This window comes from Crocodylus porosus, unplaced genomic scaffold (genome assembly GCF_001723895.1).
Source record: "Crocodylus porosus isolate Cpor-Errol unplaced genomic scaffold, CroPor_comp1, whole genome shotgun sequence".
In the NCBI taxonomy this organism is placed as follows: domain Eukaryota; kingdom Metazoa; phylum Chordata; order Crocodylia; family Crocodylidae; genus Crocodylus; species Crocodylus porosus.
Window position 1 is genome coordinate 18,791,335 of NW_017728918.1, and position 20,981 is coordinate 18,812,315.

The 20,981-nt window shown below is 40.0% G+C and overlaps 1 protein-coding gene across 2 annotated transcripts in view; it reads left to right on the plus strand.

Moving 5' to 3' along the window:
- The window catches only part of LOC109311629 (structural maintenance of chromosomes protein 6-like), a 68,982-nt gene that overhangs the window by 7,650 nt on the left and 40,351 nt on the right, over nt 1–20,981 (plus strand). For both annotated transcript variants that reach the window (XM_019537369.1, XM_019537370.1), the window contains 13 exons: nt 1,044–1,161; nt 3,118–3,223; nt 4,514–4,650; nt 7,051–7,112; nt 7,852–7,932; nt 11,481–11,582; nt 11,667–11,786; nt 12,011–12,109; nt 13,139–13,285; nt 15,757–15,845; nt 16,936–17,100; nt 17,888–18,066; nt 20,692–20,893. In XM_019537369.1, the coding sequence (XP_019392914.1) occupies nt 1,044–1,161; nt 3,118–3,223; nt 4,514–4,650; nt 7,051–7,112; nt 7,852–7,932; nt 11,481–11,582; nt 11,667–11,786; nt 12,011–12,109; nt 13,139–13,285; nt 15,757–15,845; nt 16,936–17,100; nt 17,888–18,066; nt 20,692–20,893 (1,607 nt within the window). The remainder of the gene's footprint in view (nt 1–1,043; nt 1,162–3,117; nt 3,224–4,513; nt 4,651–7,050; nt 7,113–7,851; nt 7,933–11,480; nt 11,583–11,666; nt 11,787–12,010; nt 12,110–13,138; nt 13,286–15,756; nt 15,846–16,935; nt 17,101–17,887; nt 18,067–20,691; nt 20,894–20,981) is intronic.

Consider the following 20,981-nt stretch of genomic DNA (forward strand, 5'->3'; position numbering starts at 1 on the left):
AGGTCCGCTAGGTCCCTAGAGAGCCAGGAGGGCTGCTGTGCCTTCTTGCTGCCTTTCCTCCGTGTTGGAATAGATTTAGCTTGTGCCTTGAGGATCGCTTCCTTGAGAAGCAACCACTCTTCTTGAACTCCCATCTCCCTGGGGTCATGGTCCCTAAGGGCCTGACTGACTAGCCTCTTGAGCTTGTCAAGGTCGGCTTTTCTGAAGTCAAGGACTTCTGTGTTGCTGACTGACTTGCCGGCTTTACGGCGGATGGTGAAGGTGATCAGCTCGTGGTCGCTGTCACCCAACTTCCCATCGATCACTAGGTCTCCGATTAGGTCATCCCCCGTAGCCAGTACCAGGTTGAGCAGCGATTTCTTAAATCTCAGGAATCCTTTTAAAGTGCAAATGCAGTAATGTCTAATGCAAGGCATTACTTAAAAATATCTTTAAAAATATTGAGAACTAGGAGTCTGAATTTCTCTTGACATTGGTCATTCTGTGTTTTTTATCAAGAACTTTTTAGGAAATAACATACTGTTGGGTGCCTCAAAACTAAAACGATGTTTATAAAAGGGGAGAAGGAAGGGGCAGGAAGAGTATCAGTTTTTACCAGGGCTTTATCCCTTCTGCTTCTAACTTCAACTGCTTCTTCCTAACCTCCTAACCAGAAATTGTTACACATCAGCTAAAATGAGTAAAGGACATTCTAAAATGTTACTCTGTTGATCTGAAGTACGCCAATTGCAATATGGTATCCGAACACTAACATATAATCCTCACATGTAAGGTATTTAAGATAATTTAAGAAGGGGAAACTAAAAGTATCTTTGGTAAGTGATGAAGATGGGTAACTGATTGACACCACCAACTATTGGTTATCCATAATGTCACATAATAAGCATGCATTATCTCAGACACTTCTGTTAATTGTTCTGTTTTGCTTAATTTACTTGCTGTCATGTTATTATCATTCAGCCTTTTTGATTTCTCATTATACTTTATCTTCATTGATTGTTTTTATTTTAAATAATTTATGCAATTGTATTATATTTTTGTAGACTTCAGGGGAGGTTGGGATAATTGAAAGCATCCAACTAAAAAACTTTATGTGCCACTCAATGCTCGGACCCTTTCAGTTTGGATCCAATGTCAATTTTGTGGTGGGAAACAATGGAAGTAAGTATTAAGTTGCTCCACAGTATTTTTGTTTACTTTTAAATATTCACATACTAGTGGTTAGATCCATAAAGGGGCAAGAGCATTATGATGCTAAGAAGAAATGAACTGGAAACTCTAGGTCTAGTGAAAGGAAGAGCAGGAGCAAAACTCTCTAAGCTAGGCTGCTGCATTCACCTGGGAAGGATTTTCTTGGGTTCTTGACCATTGACATTTGAAACGTTGTTTTAACATTTCCTGTTATAGGACAAAAACTTAGACCTTCCTGCCATTGGTGAATGCCTTGACCATTAGATTTTACTCTGTTTTGCAGGGCCAATTCATCTTGAACAATTAAGAGAATTTAATTTGTCTCTCCTCGCTCTTGGTTGAATGCTTCAACCATTAGGTTTTGCATATAGGGGACACCACTTTATTCTCTTTGGGCAGTAGGAAGGTGCTTCTGTCTTGTACAGAGCCCCATCCTGTCAGCCTGCTCTGAGTGTACTTATTGGATTTCGCTCCTGAAGGGACATTGATGAATGAACATGCAGTTCATGGATCCTCATGGGAAAATAAGGCACGAGAGGCTATTCAGTCCTGTAAATATAAAGATGCTTCTGAGTTCATATGGAAATAGTAATTTTAGGCACCTGGGTATTTTGCTTATCAAAGATTTGGTGCGACAGATGGTTGTGATTATTATATTTTTGGACTTAAAGGAACTTAGGAAGACTAAGTACTTATGTATTTTGTCTTTCATCTTCAGTCTTTTTATATTGTATTCTAGTTAGGTTTTGGGGAAATTTTGTAATCGTTTGCCAGGAGGAGATTTGTGTGTGAGTCATGAGCATCTGGGAAAGGTCCCTCTGTCTGGTTTACTTGTACATTAATTAGGTAGAAGTACACCAGTATATCAGTCCTTATCATATTGGTACAAGTAAAATGAAGATTGACATTATCAGCATTCAGGTTTTTGGTTGATAATGTCACCAGTAAATGGCACTTGCATGTGTGCAGTTGCAGTACGCACACTGCCAGGAATGCAGCCCAGCAGCTTGGAGACCAGCATCTGATCAGTACATCTGGGGGGTGGGGACAGATCGTGGCCCCCACAGTCAAGGAGGGAGTGGGGCTGCAGCAGGGTCCAGCACTGCCCAGCCAAGATGGAGCCATGGGTGGAGGGGCTCCCATCTCTGCCTGCACCCTTAGGAGAGGCATGTGGAGCACGTGCCCCTGGATTGGTGTATGGGGCAAGGACAGGCTGCAGGCTTAGGGCCAGAGGCTGTGCCAGCCTCTTCCCGGCAAAGGGGGCTGAGCCAGTGCTGCTTTCCGGGTGGGGTGGGTGGCAGCAGTGCTGGGAAGAGTGCTATGGGGTAGCTATAGCAAATTTTTCGGATGTCCGAAGCCCATCCTGTAGCCCCCTTCCTACTGCCACCGCCACCCACCCCAGCCCCACTCACCCGAGAGCAACCCTGGCCAACTCCTGCGGGGAAGAGGCTGGTGCAGCCCCTGGCCCCAAGTCTACAGCCTGTCCTTGCCCCATACACCAATCCAAGAGGCACGTGCTCCCCATGTCTCCCCCAGGGGTGCTTACAGCCTCCCCAGGGGTGTTCACTAGAAGTTTCCTTGTTTGATTTTGAGGGGAAAAGAAATTAAATGAATACTCAATGCGGAAAAGTGTTAGGAAAAAGAGTGGAAATTTCTTGAACTGTACATAAGTTAAGTAGGTTCCTTATAATTTAAATTTAATGCTGAACTCAACTTTTCATGAGAGATGTTGGAAAAGTTGTCAATATTTTGCAAAAAAATGAATGGTTAGCATACTATTCTAATATTTTTTTTTTATTCAAATGTCAGTATTATCAGTGTAATTTAAATGTGTGGAGTTTTGGTTGAAAATATAAATTGTTATTTAATTGCATTTTAACAATACAATTTTGGTTCATTAAACATTTACATGTTTTTTTTAAATAGGTGGGAAGAGTGCTGTATTAACTGCTCTTATTGTTGGTCTTGGTGGCAAAGCTACCACAACTAATAGAGGATCCTCTTTAAAAGTATTTGTAAAAGATGGAGAATCGTAAGTGAAATGTTGTGATAATGTGTTTGTGGAGGTCTGTCTTGACTCTTAACTTAGTTATAACATGCCTAACCTTTCATGCTGTGTTGTGGGCCAGAATTACTGGAATAAGAAATAAGGTTTTTCAACCACACATTCATATATTTTTAAAATGAAGTGTAATACCTGGAATGCCTATATTATACCTAATATATTAACTAGTTTAGTCAGGTATCCCTTTAACCATTTCATTTAGATTTAGTTTCTTCTTGCTTGACAAATTCAGAATTTGTTTAAATATTTTTTTAAGAATCCCCCTTGAGTTCTAATTTTATTTAGACACTGCTTTATTTTGAGTTGCTAATATTATATCTTTTTCAATGATGACCTTATTTTGGGACTGAACTATGTTCTCCTTACGTTCATATCTGATTGCTTTGTATATATACCCATTAGGGCATCAAGTAGAAAGCTCACTAATGTACTAAGCTAGAACTGTACAACTGGCAGTGTACAGGGTCTCACCTGGGGTTAATATGCAGGCCCAGGGCCCTCACCCAGGCACCACTCTGGCAATAGCAGTTGGAGTCTCCAAGCTACCCTCTCCTTCCTCTGGCTGCCACTTCCTGCCTTATGCAATGAGTTGGGGTGCTATTGGAGGCTGCAAGGGTGGGGATGTGGGGCCAGAGCCATGTAGGGTGGGGAGAGGTAATTCCACAGTAGTGGGAAAGGCCCAGTGCCTCAATGGGGGGTGCCCAGACAGGTGCACAGTGCAGCAGTGAGTGTGTGTGTGTGGGGGGGGGCAGTGGGGGTGTCCATGCTGTATGCCTGGTGGGGCCCTGGTGACTTAGCTCTTTAGGTTTAATTTGTTAGGCTTTCATTGAGTTGGGAGGAGTCAATGGAAAGCATTCAAGTCCCAAATTAGACCTTTTTGTATGTCTACCAGTTTCTCTGTCCTTTGCCATCAAATTGTAAGTTTCATGTTTGTGGGTTTTGTTTTCTTTTTTTCTTATTCAAATGAGGTTCCTATCATAGAAATGGTCTAACCATGACTTTGCATAATCCATACAGCTGTCAACTTACCACAGTTTTAACCTAAGAAAGTTGTTTCCAGACCTACATTATGTCCTAGGCAAACACAAATCACAGAATGACCATAGTATTTAAGCCAGAATATTGAGCCAGAATTTAGATGAAAACGCCCCAACTAAATTTGACTTGTTTTATAAACAGGATTTGAAAATCTGCTGCTGTAAAGTCTTGTTGGAAGATTCAAATACAACTGGAAATTTGTTCATTTGTTTGTTTTAGTTCTGCAGATGTTTCAATAACATTACGAAACCAAGGTAGAGATGCCTTTAAGCCAGATGTTTATGGTGATTCTATTGTTGTCAGTCAGCATATTAATGCGGATGGAAGTCGTAGTTATAAACTGAAAAGCAAATCAGGTTTGGTGATATTTCTTTTTTTTAATTATTTAAAGCATTTACAATATTTTTCTGTATGAAAGATTAGGTACTTCCTAAGAAGAAATAAATACAGAAGGGAGGATAATTGGCTAGGCAGTAGCAGATATGGGGGTTATGATGGATCACAGACTCAGCAGGACTCAGTAATGTGATGATCTCGCACTTTTTGATCTCTGCTGTGTGTGCACTTGCATGCATGTGCTCTCTCTCCTTAGAGTTAAGTGAGATGGCATGCATCTTTTCATGAGTAGCTGACAGAAGTGTTATGTACCTGAGCAGCTTTCTCCTGGCCTAGGCTGAGATAGTGACACTGAAGAGCTGCCAGAACCGGCTCACCAGGTTCAGCTCTGATGCCCTCCATGTCTCTCATATCCTTACTCAAGCACATCTTAGCATTAAATTTGGACGCTTTGTCCTAAAGCAGTATGTAAGCCAGTTTGCATCCTAATGTAGGTGGGGCCTCCCAGACAGTCCTGCCTACTGTGGAAGATCACTAGTATGGGGATAAGGGAGATGCAGGGGTTTTCTCCTTTGTTACTTGATTGAGTGATTCTCTTTTGCTGCGTGGTTATTTTGATTCATAGCCCCATGTGGGGTTTTTTGTTTTTAATAGCTTATGTTTAATTGGATGTTTTTAATCTGCGTACTTTTATTATAATACAGATAAAAAAATTACCTCTTGCTCTCATACAATGCTGTGTGGGGCCATATTAACAGAAATATTATTAGACATAAGAAGTGATAGAACTATGCTACTTTTGTTCTGGGTAGGTGTCAGCCATAATAGTACAGTGCCTAGTTTTGATCACAACATTTTAGAGAGGATGTAGGGAAACTGGATAGGATCCAGTGATGAGCATCAAAGAAATTAAAAGAATTGTATGAGGAAATATTGAGATAACTGTAGTTTAGTAAGAACAAAAGCTGGTGGTGGTGTTTGGGCAAGGGACAGTCATCATAGCAGTTTTTAATTATTTAAAAACCTGCCATAAAGAAGAGGGAGAACAGCTGACTTCCTTTGCCACAGAGGGCAGGACATGTGACAATGAGTTTGCACTGCAGCAAAAAGAGATTTAAATTTAAATGTCAAGAAAAGCTTTTTAACTGTAAGGACAGAAAGGACTATGGGTTTAACGGTATAAAGTAATTTTGGAACCTCCCTCATTGGAGGTTTTTCAAGAAGAGTTTGGATATACTTCTTTCCAGGATGGCTTAGAACAGGGATGGCCAACAAGCAGCATGGGTGCCAAAAGTGGCACAGGCAGCCTCTGTGTTGCACATGGCAAATTGGGGAGGGGACAGGCAGCACAGATGCAGACAGGGCAAAAAGCAGAAAGCAAAGCATAAAATTGGGCAAGAAAGGATGTAGAAAGTGCAGTGGATAAGACGGGGAGCATATGACTTGGAGCAGAAAGCAGAGCAGCAAACTGAATTGGGGAAGGGCATTGGAGTGGTGCTTGGAGGGTGTGGGTCTAATTTGTGGCACACCTGCTAAAAAGGTTGGCCTTCACTGGTTTAGAATAATGCATCCTGTATTGATGAAGAGCAGGGTTTCCCAACATTTTTATGCTGAGGACCAGCAAACCATGGACCGGAAGTGACCACAGACTAGCAAACTGTGGACCAGCAATGACCCACAGTATGCTGGTCACTTCCAGTCCACGGTTTGCCAGTCCGCAGTCACTTCTGGTCCAGCAGCCAACCCTTCACAGCCTGGTACTGGGCTGCAGCCTGGGGGTTGGGAACCCCTTGTGACTGAACTAGGTTCTTGAAGATTTTCCCACATCTATCATTCTGAGTTCTGGGCAGGTGAAAATGGAAAGAGTAGTGACAGATTAAACCAGTTTTTCATCACTGGCTTCAAAAGAGAGATTCTTAAAACCACTGGATAGATTTTTAAAAGTACCACCTCTGTTTTTAATAGATAAAATTTTCTGTCTTTTTAGTATATTTGCATAGGATATAAATCTTTCCCTCAATCCTAACACTGTTGGGAAGATATTGACTATATTCTTATTTCAGTGTGAAACACTAAGGGCATCTATACACATGCTCTGGTGTGGAGGTGGGCAAGCGGTGCTCATTCGATTGGCTTTAGTTAAAGCGCCCCTGCCACCATTATGAAATGCAGGGATGCTGAATACACGTGATGCAGAGGCTGACGTATCACGCTAATTAACATGCTCCACAGGCTCGCAGCCAACTTGATTAATTGAGTCTGCTCCAACGTGTACTAATTAGCACACATCAGAGCAGAGCTCGGTCACGTTTATAGATGCCCTGAGTTTTTTGAATGAGTTGAAATTTTTTATACTTATCTGCAGTTTTGTTTGCTAACTAGTCTATGTTTTGGTTTTATTTTTTTTCATATGCCTTCAGGGACCTTAATTTCTTGTAAGAAAGAGGAACTTGTAGCAATATTGGATCATTTTAACATACAGGTAATTGCTAATATGTTTTGTGTTCATGTTTATAGTTTTATGAGAAAAAACTGAGTTTAAAAGTAGAAGTCTGCATTTGTAAAGCAACATCACTTTGCACCTTTTTATGCTAACCCAGTACTGTTTGAGTTCATATTCAAAGTTACTTTTACAGATATAAAAGGTAAAAATTGATTTTAAAAAACTGTCTTCTGCAGAAAATGAGTATTTCTTGGTAGCTACATAGATAAACACACCAACTGTGTCTTAAAACCTGGAAGTTTTGTTACCTGTCCCAAGAATTTTAAGCCTGCTCAGTGGCTCCCCTTGTTTCTCCCTTTAATTGGAACTTCTTTTTTTCACCTTCTGCAAATAGGTCTTTTTATCATCCAGTTCTAAGATAAATTAGTTTTGGTTAGTTTTCTATCTGTTAAGTAATAAACAGAATATTAACCTGTGTTGCACATAAAATCCATGTTTAACAGTGTTTTTGGATGTATTTTCTCATAGAATTAATCAAGACTAATAATAGAAAAGCATCTTAGGATCTGACTGCTGCTCTCTAGTTCAGACTGGATTGTTTGATCTCCAGTTGTGGTGCTTTCAGTTATTTTTTTTAAACACTTTGGCAGTAGATGTGGGATATAACGGGGGGTTTCAATTCCCACTTCTGTTGATTTGCTAACTTTCAGGGATATTCAACCAGTTTAAAATTACTATTTTGTTCTCGAGTTTTCTTTTAATTATTTGTTGTTTATAGGTAGATAATCCTGTGTCTGTTTTAACCCAAGAGATGAGCAAGCATTTCTTACAGTCTAAAAATGAAGGTGACAAGTACAAGGTAAATAAAATCAGTTGGTATTTAAATAAGGAATTAAAATTCAATTGGCCTAAGGATTAGTATAAAGGTATAGCTCAGGCATGTAGAAGGAAAATCAAGAAGGCCAGGGCGTAAACTGAGTTAGCGAGAGATGTAAAAAGGCAACAAAAAGCATTCAATATATAAAGTAAGAGGAAGAGTTCGTTAGCATATAGGTGCCTTACTAAACAAGAGGGTAATCTAATGATGGATGATGTACTGAAGTCCATTATTTCAGTCTTCACCAATAAGATCAGCTATCAGACGAGCATAGTGAGAGCAACAATAGAGAAGGGAAAGGACAGATTATAGATTATTTAGGGAAGATGGATGTCTTTTAAGTCAGCAGGGCCAGATAAGATTTAATTTAGCATGCCCAACCAATTGGCTAAAGTAAATTGTACAGCCATGTGTTTTTATCTTTGAGCATTTGTGCAGAGGATAACAAGGTGATCATAGTAAAACAGGGCTGGAACAGACCTCCATGATCATCCTTGACTGAACCATCCCAGCCAAGTCTCTGTCTAAACTGGTCTTAAAAATTTCAAAGGATGAAGATTTTATAACTTTTCTAGGTAGCTGGTTCCAGTGCTTGAGCACACTCAATCAGAAAGTTCCTCCAACTTAACTTTCTCTGCTGCAGCTTGAGACCATTGTTCCTAGTTCTGATCCCTGTGGACACAGAGATAAGGCTATTTCCATCCTCTTTATAATCACCCTTCAGGTATTTGAAGACTTTTATCAAATCTCCCCTCAGTCTTCTCTTCTACAGACTAAATTTCATAGATTTCATAGGCATTAGGGCTGGAAGGGATCTCAGAAGATCGAGTCCAGCCCCCTGCCCAGAAGGCAGGAAGTCAGCTGGGGTCATAGGATCCCAGCAAGATAAGCATCCAGTTTACTCTTGAAGGTGTTCAGTGTAGGTGCTTGAACCACCTCCGATGGCAGGCTGTTTCAGAGCTTGGGGGCTCGGAAATAACCCTAGTTCTTTCAGCTTTTCCTCGTAAGACATGCTTTCCAGGCCTCTAATTATTTTTGTTGCTTTGGGATGGGCTCATTCCAAACTGCTCACCATCCTTGAAGTATGGGGCCCTAAACTGGACATAGTACTCCAAATGAGGCCTTGCCAGCGCTGAGTAGAGTGAAAGAATTGCTTCCTTTGATTTGCAGGTGACACTTGTGTTACTACAACCGAAGATACTGTTACCTTTTGCAGCAAGAGTGTACTGTTGGCTCATATTAAGGTTATGGTCCACCATAGCCCCCAGGTCCTTGTGTACAGTACTGTAGCCAGTTCATTCCCTAATCTGCATTTGTGCCTGTGGTTATTCTGTCCTAAATCAAGAATTTTGCACTTGTTCTTGTGGAATCTTATCTGATTGATTGATACATTTTTCCAATTTATCTAGGTCATTCTGGATCCTAGGCCTACTATCCAGAATGTCTGCAACTCCAAATAACTTAGTGTCATCTGCAGATTTGCTAGGCATTTGCTCAGTCCCATTGTCCAAATAATTAATGTAGATGTTAACAATACCAGACCAGGACAGACCCTTCACCCCAGCTGATATTCCCAACTAGACATTGAGGAGCCATTGATGACTACACATTTGGCAGGGTGATCCGACTGGATGTATATCCATCTTTCAGTACTTTTGTCTAGTTTGTAGTTCCTTAGCTTGTTAATGAGATCATTGTGGGAGACAGTGTCAAAAGTTCTTCTATGTTAAGATGACAAGCTCCATGGCTGTGGGGGAAAGCAGTAAATGTAATATGCCTTGACTGAAGTAGTGGTGTACTTCAAGAAAGATGTGAACAAATTGGAAGGATTACAGTGCTGAGCAACAAAAATGATCAGAGGTCAAGGAAACATGATTTAGGAAGAAGAGTTGGGAAAACTTGGATTATTCAATGGAAATGAGAAAAGTATGAGGGGATTTGATAACAGTACTGAATGTATGGAAATTGGTTATAAAGAGAATGGTGAAAAACTTCTCTTTCATCACATAGGATAGGACAAGAATTAATGTTCTTAAATTGCAACAAGAGACATTGAGGTTGGACATGAGATTGATTAGGGTGGCTGACCTGCAGCATGAGTGCCACCAGTAGCACAGACAGTTTGTGTGGCACATGGCAAGTTGAAGAGGGGGAAGAAAGCACAGTTGGAGACAGGGCAGGGGAAAGGGATTGGTGTTGTATTCAGGGAGGACGTGGAGCTAATTTTTGCATTCCTGCCAAAAAGTTTGACTCCTGCTGAGGTAGACCCCTCGTGCTGTGAGGGTTGTTAAACATTGGAACAAGTTGCCTACAGAGCTTGTAGTTTTTAAGAGCAGGTTAGACAAACATTTCAGGATGATCCTGATTTCAGCAGAGGTTGGAGTAGATCAGTGTTCTCAACCTTTTTTGTACCAGGACCCATTTGTAAATATTGGCCAATGGGCCTGCCAGTCCCCCTCGCTCCTGGCCAGCAGTCCCCTATGCCCCCTTCTCCAGGCCATGCTGGTGCTCCTCACTCCCAACCCACAGCCCGCTGCACCCAGGTTCGGGCGCAGCAGGGGAGCCAGACTCTGGTGACTGTAGCAGCTCCAGCTCATGCGGGTGGCAGTGGAGTGAGTCTGGCCTGGCATGGGCTGGAGGAAAGAGGAGGGGAGTCCTGTGGCACCCCCTCTGCCCTAGGATGAGTATCCTGTGCCATGCCTGGTCATGGACCCATCAGTCCCCTGAGCAGTTTCTCCTGTCTACCCTGCCCCTGTGAGTATGGGCACCAGCCCCAGTGCCGCCACCCACAAAAGGGCCTTCCTACCCCCTTCCCCCGCTGGAGAAGCAGGCATTGCAGGAATGTTGCCAGCCTGCAAGGGGAAACCCATGCTTTCCCGCATCTTTCTGGGACTTGCTTCCGACCCTTTCGAATATTCTTGTGACCTGCTTTTGCACAGGGGTTGAAAAACACTGGAGTAGATTACCTCCTGAATTCCCTACCAGCCTTATTTTTCTATGATTTTATGAATTTATTTCCTAATTTCCTTTTATTTGAAAATCTATAGTTAGGATTTTATAGATCCCTTTAGGACAGCAGGTGAGAAGTATATTTGGAAAAAGTGTAGGTTCTCTTAAGCAGCAAATACTCCAGTTTCAAGTTTTCAGAGAGTTACAAATAGCATGTATTGAAATAAATTTAAAAATAACAAAACTTAATTATGTAAATTTGGCAGCCTTCAAAATGTTTGTGGAAACCGATTTTTCTCTCTCCTCCCTGTGAGTAGTGGCAATATAGGGCTCGGCTCCCAGAGGGTATATTGCAGGTTGATAAGTTTTTGTTGTACCTATGTTGTTCCTGCTTCTTTAAGCTCAGGTGACTTTGTTTTGTTTGTGTGGGTATATGCGCTTTTTTTTTTTTTTTTAAACAATGCTCTGAATACCCTGAACTTTCAGTGAATTTTCTTTGTATGACAGTTTGAATGTAACATTCAATTTAAAAAAATGACAGTCTATTAAAACTGAAGCTTAGATCTTTCTTCTTTGATTAGTTCTTTATGAAGGCAACCCAGCTGGAGCAGATGAAAGATGATTATTCATACATTATGAAAACTAAAGAAAACACATCTCTTCAGATAGAGCAAGGAGTAGAGGTATGTGAAAATACATATTTCTAAAACTTCATATTTCACCACAGCCTTTTATGGTCCCTAACATTTAAATCTTTTTACTTTTAGCATCTTCAAAAACTAAAGCAACACTATGTGGAAAAAAAGGAACATTATAGGACCATTGGGTTTGTGAATGAAATGCGAAACTATCTAGAAGAATTGAAAAACAAAATGGCTTGGGCAGTGGTAACTTTCTTGTTTTACTATCTTGATATCTTAATTATCTTTGGGTTATCTTGACCTTGGTGCTGATTCTGCCGAGGCTACAGATACAGGTTCATTCCCCATGCTGGCCATCAATTTTCATGCAGCAGATTGGACTAGGTGACCTCTGGAGGGTCCCTTCCAGCCCTACCTTTCTGTGATTTTATTGCCAGTGTGATATGTACTTCAATTTTTTTATATTGCAGGTCAGTGAGGCAGAAGAAGAAATAAAACCAATCCAAGAGAGCATCAGTCTTGAAGAAGGGCGTACACATAAGTATGTCCAGAAGCTAAATGAATGGCAGGTAGGCATGTTTGCCTTTAAAACAAGTTGATTGAATTTAGTTTCTTTTCACTTTTTTTTTTTTTTTTTTTTTACTGACTTTTACCCCAAATAACTGTATAATATCAGCTGTCTTGATTTATTCATTTATTTGTAGTGTAAAGTTTAATAGACAAGTTAGCATCCTTTCACACACTGGAAAGGTGGTGCCTTGTCCATGTTTGGGGGAGACCAACTCTAGCCCAAGAAAGTCTTTTGTTCTTTGTCTGCAGTCAGACATGTGGCTGTTTTCTTATTTGCTGATAGATCTGAGGAGTTTGGGGAAGGTATTTTAATATTGGGTATCAATTTGAATTATGTGGAGTCAGCTGGCTGTCAGAAGTGACTAATTTTGGTTGCATATAAGCAAAAACACACATTTATTTAAATGAAGTTGTTTATAATTGCTCTTACTTTTAAGATTACTGAAATACATTTTAAAGTGATAGTTAAATATAAATATTTTACATCTTTCCAAAATATTTTATCTTTTCTTATTACAGTAAAATTGTGAGTAAATGATGATGGGTGCTATTCACAATTCTGTACATTTGGTTGCTTTCTATATTCAGTTAATATACTGACTATCCAAAAAAAGGGAAAAATGTAAAAATAAAAATAAAGTTGTACAGGAAAATACTTTTGACTGTTCGTGTTTTACTTCATTTAAATTTGAAAAACAAAATCTTTTCATTCTCTCCACAATTCAAATACTTGGTAATTCAACTGTAATTAATTTTGCTGAACTTTATTCGAAATGCTCAGAATTCCAACAAGAATCCTTGTGTTAAATTTTTTGGTTTGAAGGACACAGCTTAATTAAATTTTTATATCCTCTTTAAACCATGAGCTTAGTCTTCCATAACTTCTGGGAGGAATGTTTTGGGAGGAAAAAGAATTTAAACAGAAACCCACAAGAAAGTCTTAGTAATTTTTTTCCTGTAGTTCAAAATGGTATCGACGAAACAAAAAAATATTTTAGGTGAACTAATTTACTCTGTATCTTGTGAAGGTCAAAGTAAATGAAGCAGAAGAAAAGTACAAGACCATCCAAGATCAGTTAAAAAAGATACATGAAGAAGCACAGCTATTTCAGCCTCAGTGTGTTTCTTTGAAATCAGATCTTCAAGCGAAAAGAAGAGCATACAATGAAGCTGAGGTTGGTTGAAAATGTCTTTCTAACCTGAGAGAGACAATTCTGCATTGCGCTTTACCAAGGTGAAGTCCTGCATCTTGGGAGAGGCTCATAAATCATAGGTACTCTGTCCAAATGCAGTTTTTTGTTTGATTTCAGTTACAGGATTAGGGTCAAAGAAAGTGTGTGTGTAATCTGAGTACTAATCTTGAAATATTTATTAGGACCCACTTGATGTAATTAATGGAATTATAAAAAAGCAACAAAACAAATCCTGATGAAGTGATTTGTTTGAAATTCAAGCTCTAACTTCTTTTAAAGTACTGCAAAATGTATTTCTCGGCATGGACAGATGTAATGTTTGTAATGCTTCAGATACCTTTAAAAGTACTACCAAAATGAATGAACAGATGATGTTTGCTGTAATAGCACTCCATAGCATTGCAAATTATATTAAAGTGAACATAGATGAAACAGGAACAACTGAAATAGCTTGTTATGTTATTCTCCCTACCAGAGTATAGTAATAACACAGAATCTAGTAGTGGGTAGTGAGGGAATATATTGGTGCCAAAGTAAGGATGGAGCAAGCCCACCTAGTCTGCTGGACTGTCAGGAATCACAGAAAAGTAGAACTAGAAGGCACCTTAGAAGGTCATCTAGTCCAGCCCCCTCTGACACTTCAAGCCAGGATCATCCCTGATGAAACCATCCCAGTCAAGAGTCTGCTTAAACCAAAGGTGCTTAATATTTGGCCCATGGAGCTTTGGAATCTGGTGCGTGGGGTTCTCCGGGAATCAGGAAATTTTGGTGGCAGGAGAGAAGTAACAGTTAATGCCATCCCTCCCTGCTGACAAAATTCCAAACCCTGTAGAGTGGGTCATCCCTACTCCCTTCCCTCTGTGCAGCCAGATTGGGGCCAGGCCATGCCCACTCCCCTGCACTGCTGCTTTGGGGCTGTTCCATGCCCTCTCCCTTTTCCTGCCTCCCCAGAAGTTTGGGCCCTGCCCCCTTCTCCCTGCAAAGCTGGGCCATGCCCCCTTTTCTTCTGCCCAGCCAGACTGGTACTATGTCATGCCCCTTTCCCTTGCATGGCTAGATCAGAGCTGGCCTGTCCCCTGTCCCCCTTGGCATGGCCAGATGGGGCCTGGCCACACCTGCCCCGGGTGCCTGATTGGTTTCATTGGTCAGATCCAGTTCGAAGAGGAACCAGGCACTACGCATCCAACCTACTAGACAAAAAGGGTGAACACTACTGGTCTAAGCTACTCTTAAAAACTTCCAAAGGTGGAGATTCCACAACCTCTCCAGGTAACCTGTTCCAGTGCTTAATCACCCTAATAGTAAGAACTATTCTTTAATATCCAACCAATATGTCCCTTGCTGCAGTTCAGGATCATTGCTTCTTGTCTTTGTTCCCTGTGGCTCCAGAGAATAGTCTTTCCTTTTTATAACCATGCCATCTTCTTTATAACTACTCTGTAGGTATTTGAAGACTTTTCAGATCCCCCTTTTATTTTCTAAGTCATCCCAGTGCATTCAGGCTTTCTTCATATGTCAAGTTTCCCAGAACTCTAATAATTTTTTTTATGTTCTACACTCACCTTTTTATAATTTGTCAATTTTTTTTTTGGAAGTCTAGTGCCTAAGACAGGACATGTCCAAATGAGGCCTTGTCAGCACTGAATGGAATGCAAGAATCATTTCTCTTGATTTGCAAGTGATACTCCTAGTTAGTACAGATCCGGATGCTATTGGCTATTTTTGCAACAAGAGTACACTGACTCATCCTCGCCTTATGGTCCTCTATAACCCCTAGGTTCTTTTCTGCAGTACTGTAGCCTAGCCAGCCATTTCCCCAGTCTATTTGTACGTGCTATTGTTTCATCCTAAATACAGGACTTTTCACTTGTCCTTATTGAATTTCATATAATTAATTTTAGAAAATGTCCAAGTAAGGGAAGACTCTCTGAAGTGAAGAGCAAAGCCAGTACTTCACAGTTCTGTTCTGTGAAGAACTGGGGCAAGGAGAGGGTAGACATCCATTCTCTGGTTTTGGTGGGAATGCAGCGCATGAGAAATTTTAAGAGTCCTCTTGAGACTAAACTAACCAGCCCAGCAATGGCGGGCTTCAGAGAGTTGCAGGGTGTCAAAGGTTCTGCTGTTTCTATTCTGTTATCCTCAAGCCTCCAGAAAATCCTGGCAGAGAGTTATTCTTTGATCCCTACTCAGCAGTCTCCTAGCTGTGGAGTGATGCAACCCACCATGGCTATATACGGGAGGAGTTTATATGGCTCTTAATGTCTTCCAGATTAGAAGCACTTAATATTTAAGGTGGGATTTGAAGCTCTTCCTATGTACATCTGTCCATATCCTCAGTTGGAGTTAGTATTTGTGTATGAAAATCGTGGATGGATCAGATTTTTTTGTTTTGTGAAACTAAGTAAACCAATCGATATAAGAATAATAAATTATATGTCTAATTGTCTTGCTAGGTTCTTTATAATCGTTTCAGAACTGAATTAAGACGACTGGAGAAAGATGATATACAGCTACGCAAACGGATTGAAGAACTAAAAAATAGGTGAATGCCCCATCGTGTTTAAATTTAGGGGTGTGTTACGCAGTGAAAGTGCTTGTCTTTTTCAGATAAGAAAATTGTAGAATAAAGGAGCTATTTAGATATTTTAGCAGTGTCAGGGTGAACACATGATCCTCTTGGGGTCTGCTATTTTAAATGCATTAGGTTTTCAGTGCATGCAGCTTCTGCTAAACTCTTGATTGATTTGGAAGGGAAGTTTTGAACAAAACAAAAGCCATGTCTGTTTTTGGAGACAGGATTTATTTTCTAAATGCTGGCTGTTACAGAGTAACTATTATGCAAACTAAATTTAACTAAAATTGCCATGATCTATATGTATGTGTGTTTAAAAAAATGTAAAACTTAATCAGTTTCTCCCAGAGAAGAAAAGTGCACAAAAATTTGTTGTGTAGATCTGATGCATGTAAAACATATTCATTGAGTCTACGTTACGTATATATATTGCCTTAGAATGCTGCTTCTGTTTATTCAGTTAACAAACTACTCATTTTTCTTTTGCACATGTTGAATTTTAAAGGTAATTTCAATTGTATGTGCAGTCTGGCTGAATGTCATGATTTAATCTGGATCTTTCACAGAGGTGGAATATGTCTCGCGCACCAGTCAAGAGCAAGGCTTTTATGTGTTTAAATGATGTTTGGATGTTTTTGTTGCTTTATTAAAACTTGCAAAATTATAAAATATGTGCTTTAGAGCAAGCTGTCTAGCTTCTGAGTGATTGGGGGGAGGGGGGACAGTACATACTGCACAGCCTGTGTAGACTCCTCAAGCTCTTCTGTCTTTCCCCCACCCCTCCTGTCCCCCAGATTCATGGCCACATTCCTTCTCTCCCCACTACCACAACATACAAGCTCCATGGTCCCCACAGGCTGCACTGCCCTGCTCCCAGAGGCAGAAGCAAAAGCTGAAGGAGGGAAGGGGAGTAAGGCAATGCCAGCAGCAGCAGTTTGATGTGGGGTGTGGCAGCCAGTAGGAGCCTGCATTGCTTTAGACATTTTTTTAACGTTTTTAAAATCTTGTTCTCACTATTGTCCGTTTTTTGTGGCTAAGAAATTGTGGTCTGTACTATTAGTGCTGAGCACGTTTCAGATCCTGAAAAATTGGAAAGACAGAGAAAAATTACCTGGTTGAAAGAGCAGTTAAAGACGTTCTCTGATCAGGAAACTGTGATTGGTCAACAGCTGCAACAGTTTCAGCAAGCTATATACAAGTACAAGGAAGAACATTCCAGACTTAAGTAAGTCAAACTATATATTTAATGCTACTGTCAGCTTACTTTTTATTGCATTTGCTAGAGGTCCTCTCCATGACTTGTGTTTCCTAGAATACTGGAGCATTAAGCTTCATTTTGCATTGTAGTCCTAAATTTTCCAGTGCTTCTTAAGGTTTGGTACAGCTTTGCAGTAGTATGGACAATAAGATTAAGATTAAATTTGGGAGCAGTTGAAATATAATGAACATGTGTTAGTAATAAACATGAAATGCAACACTGAAATTAAGATCTGATTTAATTCCAGACTTTTATCAAAAATACCTCACCACAAACATTAACTTGACTTCAAAAGGACCATTCTTTTCCTTCACAGTCTACTGGTATGCCCTGCTTTTTGTAAGCTGTCACAAATGGCATCCTAACCTGGATAGTAGTAATAGTTCATTGCTTAAACATGGGCTATTTTAATTTAAATCTTTCATTTTAGATATTTCTTTAGAGGCTAGACCTCTTGGTTCAAAGCTTAATTAACACATGTCTTCTGAACTGTAGAGAGTTAGACTTTTATGTAAAATGTATTTAATTTTCATCCTTTGCAATTGCTACTGTAAAATCAAGAAATCGGGTGTGCAGATTTCTGTGCAAGATTGACTTACACAATATGCTTATTGGCAAGGCTTCTTCCTGAAGACTGTAATAACTAAACAATTGGAAGGAAAGAAAACTAACTGTTGGCACTTTATTTTATTTTGCGTACAACCTGTTAGTAATAGAGAATTCATAATTGTTCAGTAATCTTTTCTCTTTTTAGGAGAGAAGTACTTGAAGTGAAACAAGTACTAGATGCCAAGCAGAGACAGCTTAAGGAGCTGCATGGGAGTAAAACAAATCGGTTGAAAAGGTTTGGACAACACATGCCAGCCCTTCTTGAAGCAATTGATGAAGCCTTTGGGCAAGGACGTTTCAAACAAAAACCTGTTGGGCCACTAGGTAAACATCAGTTCATAAAAAATGCCTCCTGAAAAAGGTTGCCTGTAGAGTCTGGTGATGTGGAAAGGAAACCTTCTTGAACAATAGTTATCTTTTCTCTTGAGTTCTGCTTACTAGACCAAAGATCTGTGTATCGGCCTCTCTCTAACCTATTTGTGTGGCCATGGAACATCCAACAGTCCTGTTACTTTTAACATAAATAGTTTGAATTACATGTAAGTAATTTTGAATAGTTAAAAGTCTTGATTCAATCTTGATGTGGTGTTTTGATTGTGTAGCATGCCTCCTGCCCGTAGTTTCTCATTTTGGATGGCTTAAAATCACTTCCTTGAGAAGAACACTTAGCCAAAGGATCTGATTTCCATAAGGCCTAAAAATGCTGCAGAAAAATCAAATTGACACTTTTTGAAAAACAGCTTTCTAATGATTTTTCATTTTGGGAAACTCTTCAGAAGCTATTCACAAACATTGACTGTGTGGCTACTTTATCTTCCTCTACCATAACAAAGCCTGAAGCAAAATCTCAGTACAAAAGGCTATTGTTTTGTAAAGGTGCTGCATGTGAAACGGCCAAACTGAATGTGAAGTGTAGGAGTTCTTGTAATGTAATTGTCATGTCTGTAGGACATTGTAGTAAGCCATAAGGGTTACCCTAAGAAGAAAAGGGATATATCCATGTAAGTATCCTGCTCTTGGTCAGACCACACCTAGGAAAGGGGGAAAATTCATTGCACTGAATACAGCATGTCTGTTAATCTATATTGTAATTCCTTCATTATGAGGACCTTATGGTTGCATGGTACCCCACCCGCTTTTGAAAGTCAGTGGTTGGATAAATTACTAGTAAGGAATAGGAAATTTGTCCTCCTGCTTGTAAATTCACAAATAACAATGTATGTTGCCAATCCTCTTACAATGGTGAAGTTTCAAGATGAGAAGTTACAGGGAATACAGCTGGTTGAAAACTGGGTTTCAGCCTTAGTTGAAACTTTATTTTTTGTAAGTTTTGGTTTTAGGTTAAGTCTGATATAAAACCCCAAATTTCCATGTTTTTCCTAGATTTTACAGACGTTATAGCTACTCTGTGAAATTTAAGTTGTTTGTTTTTCTGTTAACAATAATGAAGCTGACCAGTATTTCAGTTCTCTCACTAGGAGCAGCTGGTATACAATCCTGCGGCAGACTTTTCCTGACATTCAGATATGGTGAAAGCCTGTAAAAATAAATGAATAAGTAAAAAAACTGGTGTTTTGAATGGCGTGACCAATATTTTTAACAGATTATTGCTTCGTTGGAGAGTTTGATTTTGTGAATTTTTGGTAGAGATAAGAGAAGCAGGGCTGGAAGGAACCTCCAGAGATCATCTAGTCCAACCCCCTGCCTGAGGCAGGATCATCTCTATCCAAATTATCTTATACCAATCTGTTGTCTAGCCTGTTTCTAAAAACTACCATCAATCCTGATGCAACACAAGGCATAACACCTTAACCTGCCACAGGTAAAGCAGGGGAACTATGGCAACCAGTATCCTGCTTCTGTAAAAGGTTGACTAATACACTCAAGAGATCCCAGGTAGAGGAAGGCAAAAACCCTCACAGTCCATACTAATTGACCATGGGGTAAAATTCCTTCCAGACCCCAAATATAGCAATCAGTCTGCCCTGAGCAGAGAGATGAGACCCTCTGTCCAAGAACCTCCAGTTTTAAGTGCCAGCAAGAGTATTAGCACACCCCAGCCAAAGTCTCCAGCCTTGGCTACAGCCAAACCCAATGCCTCTTAGGAAACTTAAAAACATCCTGACACATGTAGCAAAAAAAGGGGAGAGGGGGAAACCAGCAAAGCCCAGAAACTTAGTAAATATCCATCATAACATAGGCAGAGCTACTTCTATATAATCCCTAACCAGTGGCTGTCCAACCTCTTGAACAGCTTCAGTGATGGGAAGTCCACAACTTCCCTAGGCAGTGTGTTTCACTGCCTCACTGTTCTAACATATCCAATCTAAACTTAGTTTCCTGAAACTTCAAGCCATTCATCCTCATCTTCCTCTCTGCAGCAAGAGAGAGAACTGCTTTCCCTCTTCTTTATGGCAGCCCTTCAGGTATTTGAAGAATGTTATTGTGTCCTCTCTTAAGTGTCTTTTCCACAAGCTGATCATGTCTTACAGCTCCTTCAGCCTCTCCTTGTATGACTTGCATTTGTAGTCTGAGAATGGGCTGGGTTTTAACAACAATCATTTCTAGTCTGAGAGTTGGCAGGGTTTTAAGGAACACATCAACAGTTTACTGCTTTAGCTCTTTGGATTGACTGCTATTACATGAGCATCTCTGTGGGAATTGACCTGTAACTACTTCCAGACTTCAGGGAAAGGGGGTTCCTCCCACTCTTAAGGGTTAGCAACTCATAGTATTTGTTATGAGTAGTTGCCTACACCTTTCTACAGTACTGTTTAGAAAACCTAACCTGATCTTAAAACATTTGTAAATTTGTGTTCCTTAAAACATAAAGAAAACCAAACCCCAAACAACACAGATCCTAAAGCAGAGGTTGTAAGTGTGGTCAAAAATGTAAAATCTTTGGGGTAAAGTGCTTCTAAATCCTGGATATTTTTGTCTGTATTTTAGGTGCTTATCTTCATCTCAAAGATGCAGAACTTACTTTAGCTGTTGAAGCTTGTTTAAAGAGTCTGCTTCAAGCATTTTGTTGTGATAATCATAACGATGAGAGAATACTTCAGGCCTTGATGTTGAGGTATTGTTCATCTGGGATTCGGCCACAAATAATTGTGAACAGGTTTCGGAATGAAGTTTATGATGTCAGACGCAGGTAACCTCTAAGTTTTGAATTGAACTCTTGGTTCAGCACTCTGATCAAAATGTTTTTAGTAGTTACAATAATGTGCAATACATCTAAA